The sequence below is a fragment of the Panulirus ornatus genome, chromosome 73 (assembly GCF_036320965.1).
Source record: "Panulirus ornatus isolate Po-2019 chromosome 73, ASM3632096v1, whole genome shotgun sequence".
NCBI classification, from domain to species: Eukaryota; Metazoa; Arthropoda; class Malacostraca; order Decapoda; family Palinuridae; genus Panulirus; species Panulirus ornatus.
This window is the reverse complement of record NC_092296.1, coordinates 13023786-13038407: the sequence shown is the minus strand read 5'-3', so window position 1 is coordinate 13038407 and position 14622 is coordinate 13023786. Positions and strand designations below refer to the sequence as shown.

Sequence of the window (14622 nt, the reverse complement as noted above, 5' to 3'; positions counted from 1 at the left end):
CTAGTTCGAAGCAGACCCAGTGTTCAGGTGTTCCAGGTTTATTCATCTGGTTCGAAGCAGACTCAGTGTTCAGGTGTTCCAGGTTAATTCATCTAGTTCGAAGCAGACTCAGTGTTCAAGTGTTCCAGGTTTATTCATCTGGTTCGAAGCAGACCCAGTGTTCAAGTGTTCCAGGTTTATTCATCTGGTACGAAGCAGACTCAGTGTTCAAGTGTTCCAGGTTAATTCATCTAGTTCGAAGCAGACCCAGTGTTCAAGTGTTCCAGGTTTATTCATCTGGTTCGAAGCAGACTCAGTGTTCAAGTGTTCCAGGTTAATTCATCTAGTTCGAAGCAGACCCAGTGTTCAAGTGTTCCAGGTTTATTCATCTGGTTCGAAGCAGACTCAGTGTTCAAGTGTTCCAGGTTTATTCATCTAGTTCGAAGCAGACCCAGTGTTCAAGTGTTCCAGGTTAATTCATCTAGTTCGAAGCAGACCCAGTGTTCAAGTGTTCCAGGTTTATTCATCTGGTTCGAAGCAGACTCAGTGTTCAAGTGTTCCAGGTTTATTCATCTAGTTCGAAGCAGACCCAGTGTTCAAGTGTTCCAGGTTAATTCATCTAGTTCGAAGCAGACTCAGTGTTCAAGTGTTCCAGGTTTATTCATCTAGTTCGAAGCAGACCCAGTGTTCAAGTGTTCCAGGTTTATTCATCTGGTTCGAAGCAGACTCAGTGTTCAAGTGTTCCATGTTTATTCATCTAGTTCGAAGCAGACCCAGTGTTCAAGTGTTCCAGGTTTATTCATCTGGTTCGAAGCAGACTCAGTGTTCAGGTGTTCCAGGTTTATTCATCTAGTTCGAAGCAGACCCAGTGTTCAAGTGTTCCAGGTTTATTCATCTAGTTCGAAGCAGAGTCAGTGTTCAAGTGTTCCAGGTTTATTCATCTGGTTCGAAGCAGACCCAATGTTCAAGTGTTCCAGGTTTATTCATCTGGTTCGAAGCAGACTCAGTGTTCAGGTGTTCCAGGTTTATTCATCTAGTTCGAAGCAGACTCAGTGTTCAAGTGTTCCAGGTTTATTCATCTGGTTCGAAGCAGACCCAGTGTTCAGGTGTTCTAGGTTTACTGATCTGGTTCGAAGCAGACCCAGTGTTCATAACAGGTAGTCCAGCAGTGTCAAACTTGGCTGGATTTCTAAGTTGCTGACGAGTGTTCGTATGAGTTTTCTGGTTGTTCGTTGATCTTCATTTTCCGTAAGGTCGAAGGTAAGCAGAGCTACGAGGATGTGTTGTGCTGGCTCGAGTCTTGTCCTGACAACATCTTGAGGGCTGCCTCCTCTGGCCCTGCATCATCTCTGATCCTGTGGCTTGGTCGACCAGTGATGGATTGCCACAACCACTGGTAGAGTCTCATGCACGTCGGGCTCACAAGCCTTTCATCCAAGTCCAAAGGGCTCACTGGACCTGCCAATATCAAAGCTTATTTCAAACTTTTGTTCCATAACAAAATAAAAGAATATATTATCTTGTTATTCAGTAAATTAGGTACCCGGTGTACTTTCCTATGATGTTCACGTTACAGTGGTGGCACTGTAACAGAGTTACAGTGATGGCACTGTAACAAATTTACGGTGCCAACACGACTATTTAGAATATTAGAAAAAATAAAGTAAAACTGTCTGATGATGCAAACACATTATTCAAAGTTATGACTCGTACTTGAGAGGTGTTCTACAAGTTGTGTTTCTGTGTTCTTTGAGGAAAGAGATGTTATTGGTGTGCAAAGTAAGAGGGTTAGGGAAAATAATTTAGTAAACAGAGAAGAGGTAGTAAAAGCTTTGCGGAAGATAAAAGCCGGCAAGGCAGTGGGTTTGGATGGTATTGAAGTGGAATCTTTTAAAAAAGGGGGTGACTGTATTGTTGACTGGTTGGTAAGGTTATTTAATGTATGTATGTCTCATGGTGAGGTGCCTGAGGATTGGCGGAATACTTGCATAGTGCCATTGAACAAAGGCAAAGGAGATAAAAGTGAGTGTCCAAATTACAGAGGAATAACTTTGTTCAGTATTCCTGGGAAATTATATGGGAGGGTATTGATTGAGGGGGGGTGAAGGCATGTACAGAACATCAGATTGGGGAAGAGCAGTGTGGTTTCAGAAGTGGTAGAGGATGTTTGGATCAGGTGTTTGCTTTGAAGAATGTATGTGAGAAATACTTAGATAAGCAAAGGGATTTGTATGTAGCATTTATGGATCTGGAGAAGGCATATGAGAGAGTTGATAAAGATGCTCTGTGGAAGGTATTAAGAATATATGGTGTGGGAGAAAAGTTGATAGAAGCAGTGAAAAGTTTTCATCGAGGATGTAAGGCATGTGAACGAGTAGGAAGAGAGGAAAGTGATTAGGTCTCAGTGAATGTAGGTTTGCGGCAGGGGTGCGTGATGTCTGCATGGTTGTTTGATTTGTTTATGGATGGGGTTGTTAGGGAGGTGAATGCAAGAGTTTTGGAAAGAGGGGCAAGTATGCAGTCTGTTGTGAATGAGGGAGCTTGGGAAGTGAATCAGTTGTTGTTCGCTGATGATACAGCGCTGGTGGCTGATTCGTGTGAGAAACTGCAGAAGCTGGTGACTGAGTTTGGTAACTGCAGAAGCTGGTGACTGAGTTTGGTAAAGTGTGTGAAAGAAGAAAGCTGAGAGTAAATGTGAATAAGAGCAAGGTTATTAAGTACAGTAGGGTTGCGGGACAAGTCAACTGGGAGGTAAGTTTGAATGGAGAAAAACTGGAGGAAGTGAAGTGTTTTAGATATCTGGGAGTGGAATTGGCAGCGGATGGAACCATGGAAGCGGAAGTGAATCATAGGGTGGGGAAGGAGGCAAAAGTTCTGGGAGAGTTGAAGAATGTGTGGAAGGCGAGAACGTTATCTTGGAAAGCAAAAATGGGTATGTTTGAAGGAAAAGTGGTTCCAACAATGTTATATGGCTGCGAGGCGTGGGCTATAGATAGAGTTGTGCGTAGGAGGGTGGATGTGCTGGAAATGAGATGTTTGAGGACAACATGTAGTGTGAGGTGGTTTGATTGAGTAAGAGAGTGAGAGAGATATGTGGTAATAAAAGGAGTGTGCTTGAGAGAGTAGAATAGGGTGTTTTGAAATGGTTTGGTCACATGTAGAGAATGAGTGAGGAAAGATTGACCAAGAGGATATATGAGTCAGAGGTGGAGGGAACGAGAAGAAGTGGGAGACCAAATTGGAGGTGGAAAAATAGAGTGCAAAAGATTTTGAGTGATCGGGGCCTGAACATGCAGGAGGGCTAAAGGCATGCAAGGAATAGAGTGAATTGGAACGATGTGGTATACCGGGGTCGACGTGCTGTCAATGGATTGAACCAGGGTATACGAAGCGTCTGGGGTAAACCATGGAAAGTTTTGTGTGGCCTGGATGTGAAAATTTGCTGTGGTTTCGGTGCAGTATACATGAAAGCTAGAGATTGACTGTGAACGAATGTGGCCTTTGTGTCTTTTCCTAGCGCTACCCCGCGAACATGCGGGGGGAGGGTGTTGTCATTTCATGTGTGGCGGGGTGGCGACGAGAATGAATAAGGGCAGACAGAATTAATTATGTGCATGTGTATATATGTATATGTCTGTGTGTGTATATATATGTATACGTTGAGATGTATAGGTATGTATATGTGCGGGTGTGGACGTCTATGTATATACATGTGTATGTAGGTGGGTTGAGCCATTCTTTCGTCTGTTTCCTTGCGCTACCTCGCTAACGCGGGAGACAGCGACATAGTATAATCAAAAATAGATAATATATATATCAGAAAGGGTAGTGAGTGGTGGGATAAAGAAGAAAGATTATTAATGAAAGAGATGAGAAAGGCATTTGGACGATTTTTGCAGGGAAATAATGCAAATGACTGGGAGATGTATAAAGGAAAGAGGCAGAAGGTCAAGAGAAAGGTGCAAGAGGGGAAAAAGAGGGCAAATGAGAGTTGGGGTGAGAGAGTATCATTAAATTTTAGGAAAAATAAAAAGATGTTTGGGAAGGAGGTAAGTAAAGTGCGTAAGACAAGGGAACAAATGGGAACTTCAGTGAAGGGGGCTAATGGGGAGATGATAACAAGTAGTGGTAATGTTCGAAGAAGATGGAGTGAGTATTTTTAAGGTTTGTTGAAAGTTTTTGATGATAGAGTGGCAGATATCGGGTATTTTGGTCGAGGTGGTGTGCAAAGTGAGAGAGTTAAGGAGAATGATTTGGTGAACAGAGAAGAGGTAGTAAAAGCTTTGCGGAAGATGAAAGCCGGCAAGTCAACAGATTTGGATGGTATTGCAGTGGAATTTATTAAAAAAAGGGGTGACTTTATTGTTGACTGGTTGGTAAGGTTATCTAATGTATGTATGACTCATGGTGAGGTGCCTGAGGATTGGCGGAGTGCTTGCATAGTGCCATTGTACAAAGGCAAAGAGGTTAAAGTGAGTGCTCAAATTACAGAGGTATAAGTTTATTGAGTATTCCTGTGAAATTATATGGGCGGGAATTGATTGAGAGGGTGAAGGCATGTACAGAGCATCAGACTGGGGAAGAGCAGTGTGGTTTCAGAAGTGGTAGAGGATGTGTGGATCAGGTGTTTGCTTTGAAGAATGTATGTGAGAAATACTTAGAAAAGCAAATGGATTTGTATGTAGCATTTATGGATCTGGAGAAGGCATATGATAGAGTTGATAGAGATGCTCTGTGGAAGGTATTAAGAATATATGGTGTGGGAGGAAAGTTGTTAGAAGCAGTGAAAAGTTTTTATCGAGGATGTAAGGCATGTGTACGTGTAGGAAGAGAGGAAAGTGATTGGTTCTCAGTGAATGTAGGTTTGCGGCAGGGGTGTGTGATGTCTCCATGGTTGTTTAATTTGTTTATGGATGGGGTTGTTAGGGAGGTGAATTCAAGAGTTTTGGAAAGAGGGGCATGTATGCAGTCTGTTGTGGATGAGAGAGCTTGGGAAGTGAGTCAGTTGTTGTTCGCTGGTGGCTGATTCGTGTGAGAAACTGAAGAAGCTGGTGACTGAGTTAGGTAAAGTGCGTGAAAGAAGAAAGCTGAGAGTAAATGTGAATAAGAGCATGGTTGTTAGGTACAGTAGGGTTGAGGGTCAAGTCAATTGGGAGGTAAGTTTGAATGGAGAAAAACTGGAGGAAGTGAAGTGTTTTAGATATCTGGGAGGGGATTTGGCAGCGGATGGAACCATGGAAGCGGAAGTGAATCATAGAGTGGGGGAGGGGACGAAAGTTCTGGGAGCGTTGAAGAATGTGTGGAAGTCGAGAACATTATCTCGGAAAGTAAAAATGGGTATCTTTGAAGGATTAGTCGTTTCAACAATGTTATATGGCCGCGAGGCGTGGGCTATATGTAGAGTTGTGCGGAGGAGGGTGAATGTGCTGGAAATGAGACGTTTGACGACAATATGTGGTGTGGGGTGGTTTGATCGAGAAAGTAATAATAGGGATAGAGAGATGTGTAGCAAGAAAAAAGAGTGTGGTTGAGAGAGCAGAAGAGGGTGTTTTGAAATGGTTTGGTCATATGGAGAGAATGAGTGAGGAAAGATTGACCAAGAATCAAATGCCTTGTCTAATCATGTTAAAAACTATGATCATTGTATTGACTGGAGTAACGCCATCTCAGTTGTTAGCTCTAACTCTACTACCAAGAGAAATATCATTGAATCTTCTATTATTAGATACACAAAGAATTATAATCTTAATATTAGTGATGGTGCATACAAATTAGATAACTTTATTGTTGATAAGATTTGTAAAATGATAAGTTTATGAACGCTCGTTGTATGTTTTGGACAATCACATGTTTACCAAATGGCGTCCTAGCTTCGTCTCTTCGATGTATATCAAGTGACTGTTATATTTCTCTCTTGTGTCTCCCCGGATGATGTGATTATTACACGAACGTGCACTTGGGAACTTTTCGTGTTTCATTTTCCCCGTGGACTCATAGGAATATCTTGATCACGCGCAAAATTGTGATCCTTTCCAATATATATATATATATATATATATATATATATATATATATATTATCCCTAGGGATAGGGGATGAAGAATACTTCCCACGTATTCCCTGCGTGTCGTAGAAGGCGACTAAAAGGGGAGGGAGCGGGGGGCTGGAAATCCTCCCCTCTCGTTATTTTTTTTAATTTTCCAAAAGAAGGAACAGAGAAGGGGGCCAGGTGAGGATATTCCCTCAAAGGCCCAGTTCTCTGTTCTTAACGCTACCTCGCTAACGCGGGAAATGGCGAATAGTTTGAAAGAAAGAAAAAAGATATATATATATATATATATATATATATATATATATATATATATATATATATATATATATATATATATATATATATATATAGAGAGAGAGAGAGAGAGAGAGAGAGAGAGAGAGAGAGAGAGAGAGATGCTCTGTGGAAGGTATTAAGAATATATGGTGTGGGAGGAAAGTTGTTAGAAGCAGTGAAAAGTTTTTATCGAGGATGTAAGGCACGTGTACGTGTAGGAAGAGAGGAAAGTGATTGGTTCTCAGTGAATGTAGGTTTGCGGCAGGGGTGTGTGATGTCTCCATGGTTGTTCAATTTGTTTATGGATGGGGTTGTTAGGGAGGTAAATGCAAGAGTTTTGGAAAGAGGGGCAAGTATGAAGTCTGTTGGGGATGAGAGAGCTTGGGAAGTGAGTCAGTTGTTGTTCGCTGATGATACAGCGCTGGTGGCTGATTCATGTGAGAAACTGCAGAAGCTGGTGACTGAGTTTGGAAAAGTGTGTGGAAGAAGAAAGTTAAGAGTAAATGTGAATAAGAGCAAGGTTATTAGGTACAGTAGGGTTGAGGGTCAAGTCAATTGGGAGGTGAGTTTGAATGGAGAAAAACTGGAGGAAGTGAAGTGTTTTAGATATCTGGGAGTGGATCTGGCAGCGGATGGAACCATGGAAGCGGAAGTGGATCATAGGGTGGGGGAGGGGGCGAAAATCCTGGGGGCCTTGAAGAATGTGTGGAAGTCGAGAACATTATCTCGGAAAGCAAAAATGGGTATGTTTGAAGGAATAGTGGTTCCAACAATGTTGTATGGTTGCGAGGCGTGGGCTATGGATAGAGTTGTGCGCAGGAGGATGGATGTGCTGGAAATGAGATGTTTGAGGACAATGTGTGGTGTGAGGTGGTTTGATCGAGTGAGTAACGTAAGGGTAAGAGAGATGTGTGGAAATAAAAAGAGCGTGGTTGAGAGAGCAGAAGAGGGTGTTTTGAAGTGGTTTGGGCACATGGAGAGGATGAGTGAGGAAAGATTGACCAAGAGGATATATGTGTCGGAGGTGGAGGGAACAAGGAGAAGAGGGAGACCAAATTGGAGGTGGAAAGATGGAGTGAAAAAGATTTTGTGTGATCGGGGCCTGAGCATGCAGGAGGGTGAAAGGAGGGCAAGGAATAGAGTGAATTGGAGCGATGTGGTATACCGGGGTTGACGTGCTGTCAGTGGATTGAAGCAGGGCATGTGAAGCGTCTGGGGTAAACCATGGAAAGCTGTGTAGGTATGTATATTTGCGTGTGTGGACGTATGTATATACATGTGTATGGGGGGGGGGTTGGGCCATTTCTTTCGTCTGTTTCCTTGCGCTACCTCGCAAACGCGGGAGACAGCGACAAAGTATAATAAATTAAAAATATATATATATATATATATATATATATATATATATATATATATATATATATATATATATATATATATATATATATATATATATTCATTTATCATACCTGATCGCCGTTTCCCGCGTTAGCACCATAAAACAGTACTGATAGTAGTAAAAGCACTGAAAATAGTAATGGCAGTAATAGCGGCATTTTGAATGGTAGCGACTGTGCAAAAAGTATAGTGACAGTAGGAGAGGCACTGTTAATAGCATTGCAGTGGTAGAGGCATTAAGATGGTATATTGACAGTAGCAGAGTCACTGGAAATAGCAGCTGCATTAGTAGAGTCATCGGAAATAGTGGTGTCAGTAGTAGAGGCATTAGACATAGTATAGTGACGGTAGTAGAGGCACTGAATAGTAGTGGCAATAGTAGAGGCACTGAAAATAGTCGCGGCAGTAGTAGAGGCATTAAGAATGGCATAGTTACAGTAGCAGAGGCACTGAAATTGGTAGTGGCAGTAGTAGAGGCATTAAAGATAGTGTAGTAGCTGTAATAGAGGCAATGGAAATACTATTGGCAGAGGTACAGGTGGTAGAAATACCTGTGGTAATAATAGAGACACCGGAAATAGTAGTGGCAGTGGTAGAGGCACTGATGAATATAGTGACAGTAGTAGAGGCATCAGAAATGGTTTAGTGGCAGTGGCAGAGGCAATGAAAATAGCAGTGGCAGTAGAACCGGCATTAGATATAGTATGGTGGCAGTAGGTGAGGCACTGGCATTAGTAGTGGCAGTAGTAGAGGCATTATAAATAGTAGAGTGGCAGGAGCAGAGGCAATGGAACTAGTTGCAGAGGTTGAGGCACTGATACTTGTAGTGACAGTAGTAGTGGCATTAGAAATAGTGCAGTGGTAGCAGTAGAGGCCATGAGAAATAGCATAGTGGCAGGAGTAGAGGCAATGGTAATAACATTGGCATTAACAGAGGCACTGGAAAGTAGCAATGACTGTAGTAGAGGCATTGAATGGTTTAGTGGCATTAGTAGAGGCATTGAAAATGGTAGTGGTAACAGAAGAGGCATTACATATAGTATAGTAGCAGTAATAGAGACACTAGAAATAGTAGTGGCAGTGGTCATGGCACTGGAAATAGTAGTGGCAGTAGTAGAGGCATTAATAATTGGCAGTAGAATAAGCACTGGAAAATGTATTGACAGTAGTAGAGGCACTGGAAATAGTATATTGGGCCTTAGCAGAGGTACTGGAAATAGTAGTGGTAGTAGCAGAGGTACAGGAAATAGTAGTGGTAGTAGCTGAGGTACCGGAAATAGTAGTGGTAGTAGTAGAGGTACTGGAAATAGTAGTGGTAGTAGCAGAGGTACTGGAAATAGTAGTGGTAGTAGTCGAAGTACTGGAAATAGTAGTGGTAGTTGTAGAGGTACTGGAAATAGTGGTGGTAGTAGTAGAGGTACTGGAAATAGTAGTGGCTATATCAGAGGAACTGGAAATAGTAGTGGTAGTAGTAGAGGTACTGGAAATAGTATTGGCAGTAGTAGAGGCAATGGAAATAGTATATTGGGCCGTAGTAGAGGTACTGGAAATAGTAGTGGTAGTAGCAGAGGTACTGGAAATAGTAGTGGTAGTAGTAGAGGTACTGGAAATAGTAGTGGTAGTAGCAGAGGTACTGGAAATAGTAGTGGTAGTAGTAGAGGTACTGGAAATAGTAGTGGTAGTAGTAGAGGTACTGGAAATAGTAGTGGTAGTAGCAGAGGTACTGGAAATAGTAGTGGTAGTAGTAGAGGTACTGGAAATAGTAGTGGTAGTAGTAGAGGTACTGGAAATAGTAGTGGTAGTAGTAGAGGTACTGGAAATAGTAGTGGTAGTAGTCGAAGTACTGGAAATAGTAGTGGTAGTAGTAGAGGTACTGGAAATAACAGTGGTAGTAGTAGAGGTACTGGAAATAGTAGTGGCTATATCAGAGGAACTGGAAATAGTAGTGACAGTAGTAGAGGTACTGGAAATAGTAGTGGCTATATCAGAGGAACTGGAAATAGTAGTGGTAGTAGTAGAGGTACTGGAAATAGTAGTGGTAGTAGTAGAGGTACTGGAAATAGTAGTGGTAGTAGTAGAGGTACTGGAAATAGTAGTGGCAATATCAGAGGAACTGGAAATAGTAGTGACAGTAGTAGAGGTACTGGAAATAGTAGTGGCTATATCAGAGGAACTGGAAATAGTAGTGGTAGTAGTAGAGGTACTAGAAATAGTAGTGGCTATATCAGAGGAACTGGAAATAGTAGTGACAGTAGTAGAGGCATTAGCAGTAGTATAGTAGCAATACTCTGGAAATAGTGGCAGTAGAAGAAGCATTAAAAAGGATATAGTGGCAATATTACAGACACTAGGAAATAGTAGCGGCAGTAGAAGAGGGAATAGAAATAGTATAGTGGCAGAGACATAAGCACTGGGAGTACGAGTGGCAGAAATAGAGGCATTGAAAATGGTAGTGGTTGTAGTACAGCCACTGGAAATACTAGTGGCAGTAGCACTGGCACTAGAAATAGTAGTGGCAGTATTAGAGGCACTAGAAATAGCATAGTGGCAGTTGTAGATGCATTGGAAATTGTAGCGGCAGTAGTAGAGGCATTAGAAAGAGTATAATGGTAGCAGTAAAGGCACTGAAGATAATAGTGGCAGCGGTATAGCCCCACTGTAAATAGTTTAGTGGCAATAGTAGGGGCACTGGAAATACTACTAGTGGTAGTATGAGCACCGGAAATAGTAGCTGCAGTAATAGAGGCACCGGAAATAGTTCCGTGGCATAAGTAGAGGCACTGTAAATAGTAGTGACAGTAGTAGAGGCAATAGAAATAATAGTGCCAATAGTAGAGGCACTACTAATAGTACGGTGGCAGTAATAGAGCGCTGGAAATACCAGTGGCAATAGTAGTGGCACTGCAAATACTAAAGTCAATAGTAGAGGCACTGGTAATAGTAAAGTGGCAGTAAAAATGGCACAGGAAATAGCAGTGGTAATGGTAGTAGATGGTAGAGGCACTGGTAATAGCAGTAGTAATGGTAGTAGATAGTAGAGGCACTGGTAATAGCAGTAGTAATGGTAGTAGATAGTAGAGGCACTGGTAATAGCAGTAGTTATGTTAGTACATAGTAAAGGCACTAGTAATAGTAAAGTGGCAGTAAAACTAGCACTGGAAATAGCAGTAGTAACGGTAGTAGATAGTAGAGGCACTAGTAATAGCAGTGGTAATGGTAGTAGATAGTAGAGGCACTGGTAATAGCAGTAGTAATGGTAGAAGATAGTAGAGGCACTGGTAATAGCAGTAGTAATGGTAGTAGATAGTAGAGGCACTGGTAATAGCTGTAGTAATGGTAGTAGATAGTAGAGGCACTGGTAATAGTAAAGTGGCAGTAAAAAATGGCACGGAAATTTGCAGGTAATGGTAGTAGTGAGAGGCACTGGTAATAGCAGTAGTAATGGTAGTAGATAGTAGAGGCACTGGTAATAGCAGTAGTAATGGTAGTAGATAGTAGAGGCACTGGTAATAGCAGTAGTAATGGTAGTAGATAGTAGAGGCACTGGTAATAGCAGTAGTATGGTAGCAGATAGTAGAGGCACTGGTTAATAGCAGTGGTAATGGTAGAGATAGTAGAGCACTGGTAATAGCAGTAGTAATGGTAGTAGATAGTAGAGGCACTAGGTAATAGCAGTAGTACTGGTAGTAGATAGTAGAGGCACTGGTAATAGCAGTAGTAATGGTATGTAGATAGTAGAGGCACTGGTAATAGCAGTAGTAATGGTAGTAGATAGTAGAGGCACTGGTAATAGCAGTAGTAATGGTAGCAGATAGTAGAGGCACTGGTAATAGCAGTAGTAATGGTAGTAGATAGTAGAGGCACTGGTAATAGCAGTAGTAATGGTAGTAGATAGTAGAGGCACTGGTAATAGCAGTAGTAATGGTAGCAGATAGCAGAGGCATGGTAATAGCAGTCGTAATGGTAGTAAGAAGGTAGAGGCACTGGTAAAAGCAGTAGTAATGGTAGTAGATAGGTAGAGGCACTGGTAATAGCAGTAGTAATGGTAGCAGATAGTAGAGGCACTGGTAAATAGCAGTGGTAATGGTAGTAGATAGTAGAGCACTGGTAATAGCAGTAGTAATGGTAGTAGATAGTAGAGGCACTGGTAATAGCAGTCGTAATGGTAGCAGATAGTAGAGGCAGTAGTAATGGTAGTAGATAGTAGAGGCACTGGTAATAGCAGTAGTAATGGTAGTAGATAGTAGAGGCACTGGTAATAGCAGTAGTAATGGTAGTAGATAGGTAGAGGCACTGGTAATAGCAGTAGTAATGGTAGTAGATAGTAGAGGCACTGGTAATAGCAGTAGTAATGGTAGTAGATAGTAGAGGCACTGGTAATAGCAGTAGTAATGGTAGTAGATAGTAGAGGCACTGGTAATAGCAGTAGTAATGGTAGTAGATAGTAGAGGCACTGGTAATAGCAGTAGTAATGGTAGTAGATAGTAGCGGCACTGGTAATAGCAGTAGTAATGGTAGTAGATAGTAGAGGCACTGGTAATAGCAGTAGTAATGGTAGTAGATAGTAGAGGCACTGGTAATAGCAGTAGTAATGGTAGTAGATAGTAGAGGCACTGGTAATAGCAGTAGTAATGGTAGTAGATAGTAGAGGCACTGGTAATAGCAGTAGTAATGGTAGTAGATAGTAGAGGCACTGGTAATAGCAGTAGTAATGGTAGTAGATAGTAGAGGCACTGGTAATAGCAGTAGTAATGGTAGTAGATAGTAGAGGCACTGGTAATAGCAGTAGTAATGGTAGTAGATAGTAGAGGCACTGGTATTAGCAGTAGTAATGGTAGTAGATAGTAGAGGCACTGGTAATAGCAGTAGTAATGGTAGTAGATAGTAGAGGCACTGGTAATAGCAGTAGTAATGGTAGTAGATAGTAGAGGCACTGGTAATAGCAGTAGTAATGGTAGTAGATAGTAGAGGCACTGGTAATAGCAGTAGTAATGGTAGTATAAATAGCAGATGTGGAGGTCTTACCAGTACAGAGGGAGATCAAACTCCCGACCACCATCGTTAAGATAACACCAATGATACCGTTGTAGCAGTAGGACACGTCGTACACCGTGCGTGAGGACGCTGCCCTGTCACCACGAGAAGCATTTACAATATTAAGATCCAGGAACTGAAGTGACGGGAGACATCGTGTTACACACACACACACACACACACACACGGGGCACTGTGATCTTGAGAAGGGTCAAAAAGGGGAGTGTAAACCTTGATAAACTCATCAGTGAGTACCAGGATAGAAAATGGGAGTGTTTTACGTCAAGACGTTAGAAAATGGGAGTTATCTAAGTATAGATGGTCTAACTAGTATACATTGATATGTGGGAAATAGATACATAGATTAGGTTACGTTAGGTTAGGTTAAGGGATACCTGGAGCCATCTGGAGCAAATGTTTTTTCCATTCTTGTTTATGTACATTATGATCCCCTGCTGGCCTAGCCATCTCCTCCCTACAAGCGACATCCTCGCTTCCCCTTCCTTGCCTATCAACATTTGTGTTCCTAGGGTTCCTATAAATGCGTGCATAGTGCCATTGTACAAAGGCAAAGGGGATAAGAGTGAGTGCTCAAATTACAGAGGTATAAGTTTGTTGAGTATTCCTGGTAAATTATATGGGAGGGTATTGATTGAGAGGGTGAAGGCATGTACAGAGCATCAGATTGGGGAAGAGCAGTGTGGTTTCAGAAGTGGTAGAGGATGTGTGGATCAGGTGTTTGCTTTGAAGAATGTATGTGAGAAATACTTAGAAAAACAAATGGATTTGTTTGTAGCATTTACGGATCTGGAGAAGGCATATGATAGAATTGATATAGATGCTTTGTGGAAGGTTAGAGTATATAGTGTGGGAGGTAAGTTGCTAGAAGCAGGGAAAAGTTTTTACCAAGGATGTAAGACATGTGTGCGAGAAGGAAAAGAGGAGAGTGATTGGTTCTCAGTGAATGTCGGTTTGCGGCAGGGGTGTGCAATGACCCCATTCTTTTTTTTTTTTTTATGGATGGGGTGGTTAGAGAGGTAAATGCAAGAGTTTTGGAGAGTTGGAAGAGTATGCCTCTTTGGGGAAGAGAGGGCCTGGGAAGTGAGTCAGTTGTTGTTCGCTGATGATACAGCGCTGGTGGCTGAGGGCTGATTCGGGTGAGAAACTGCAGAAGCTGGTGACTGAGTTTGGAAAAGTGTGTGAAAGGAGAAAGCTGAGAGTAAATGTGAATAAGAGCAAGGTTATTAAGTTCAGCAGGGGTGAGGGACAAGCTGGGATGTAAATTTGAATGGAGTAAAACTGGAGGAAGTGAAGTGTTTTAGGTATCTGGGAGTGGCTTTGGCAGCGGATGGAACCATGGAAGCGGAAGTGAGTCACGGGGTGGGGGAGGATGCGAAGTTACTGGGAGCGTTGAAGAATGTATGGAAGGCGAGAACGTTATCTCGTTGAGCAAAAATGGGTATGTTTGAAGGAATCGTAGTTCCAACAATGTTTTATGGTTGCAAGGCATGGGCTATAGATAGTGTTGTGTGGAGGAGGGTGGATGTGCTGGAAATAAAATGTTTGAGGACAATATGTTGTGTGAAGTTGTTTGATCGAGTAAGTAATGAAAGGGTAATATAATGTGTGGTAACAAAAAAAAGAAAGTGTGGTTGAGAGAGCAAAAGAGGATGTGTTGATATGGTTTGGTCGCATGGAGACAATGAGTGAAGAAAGGTTGACAAAAAGGATATATGCGTCAGAGGAGGAGGGAACAAGGAGAAGCGAGAGACCAAATTGAAGATGGAAGAATGGAGTGAACATACAGGAGAGTGAGAGGTGTGCAAGGAATAGAGTGAATTGGAACGATGTTGTATGCTGAGGACGACGTGTTGTCAGTGGAC

At 42.0% G+C, this 14622-nt stretch overlaps 1 protein-coding gene across 2 annotated transcripts in view; it reads right to left on the bottom strand.

Moving 5' to 3' along the window:
- Positions 1-217: 217 nt before the first annotated feature.
- LOC139748377 (sodium-coupled monocarboxylate transporter 2-like) overlaps positions 218-14622 on the bottom strand; it is a 218079-nt gene continuing 203674 nt past the window's right edge. The window contains exons 9-10 of one of the 2 annotated variants that reach the window (XM_071661490.1): positions 12731-12834; positions 218-1437 (exon numbers count right to left, since the gene is read on the bottom strand). In XM_071661490.1, the coding sequence (XP_071517591.1) occupies positions 1250-1437; positions 12731-12834 (292 nt within the window). In that variant the 3' untranslated portion in view covers positions 218-1249. The remainder of the gene's footprint in view (positions 1438-12730; positions 12835-14622) is intronic. The other variant, XM_071661489.1, reaches the window with a different exon arrangement.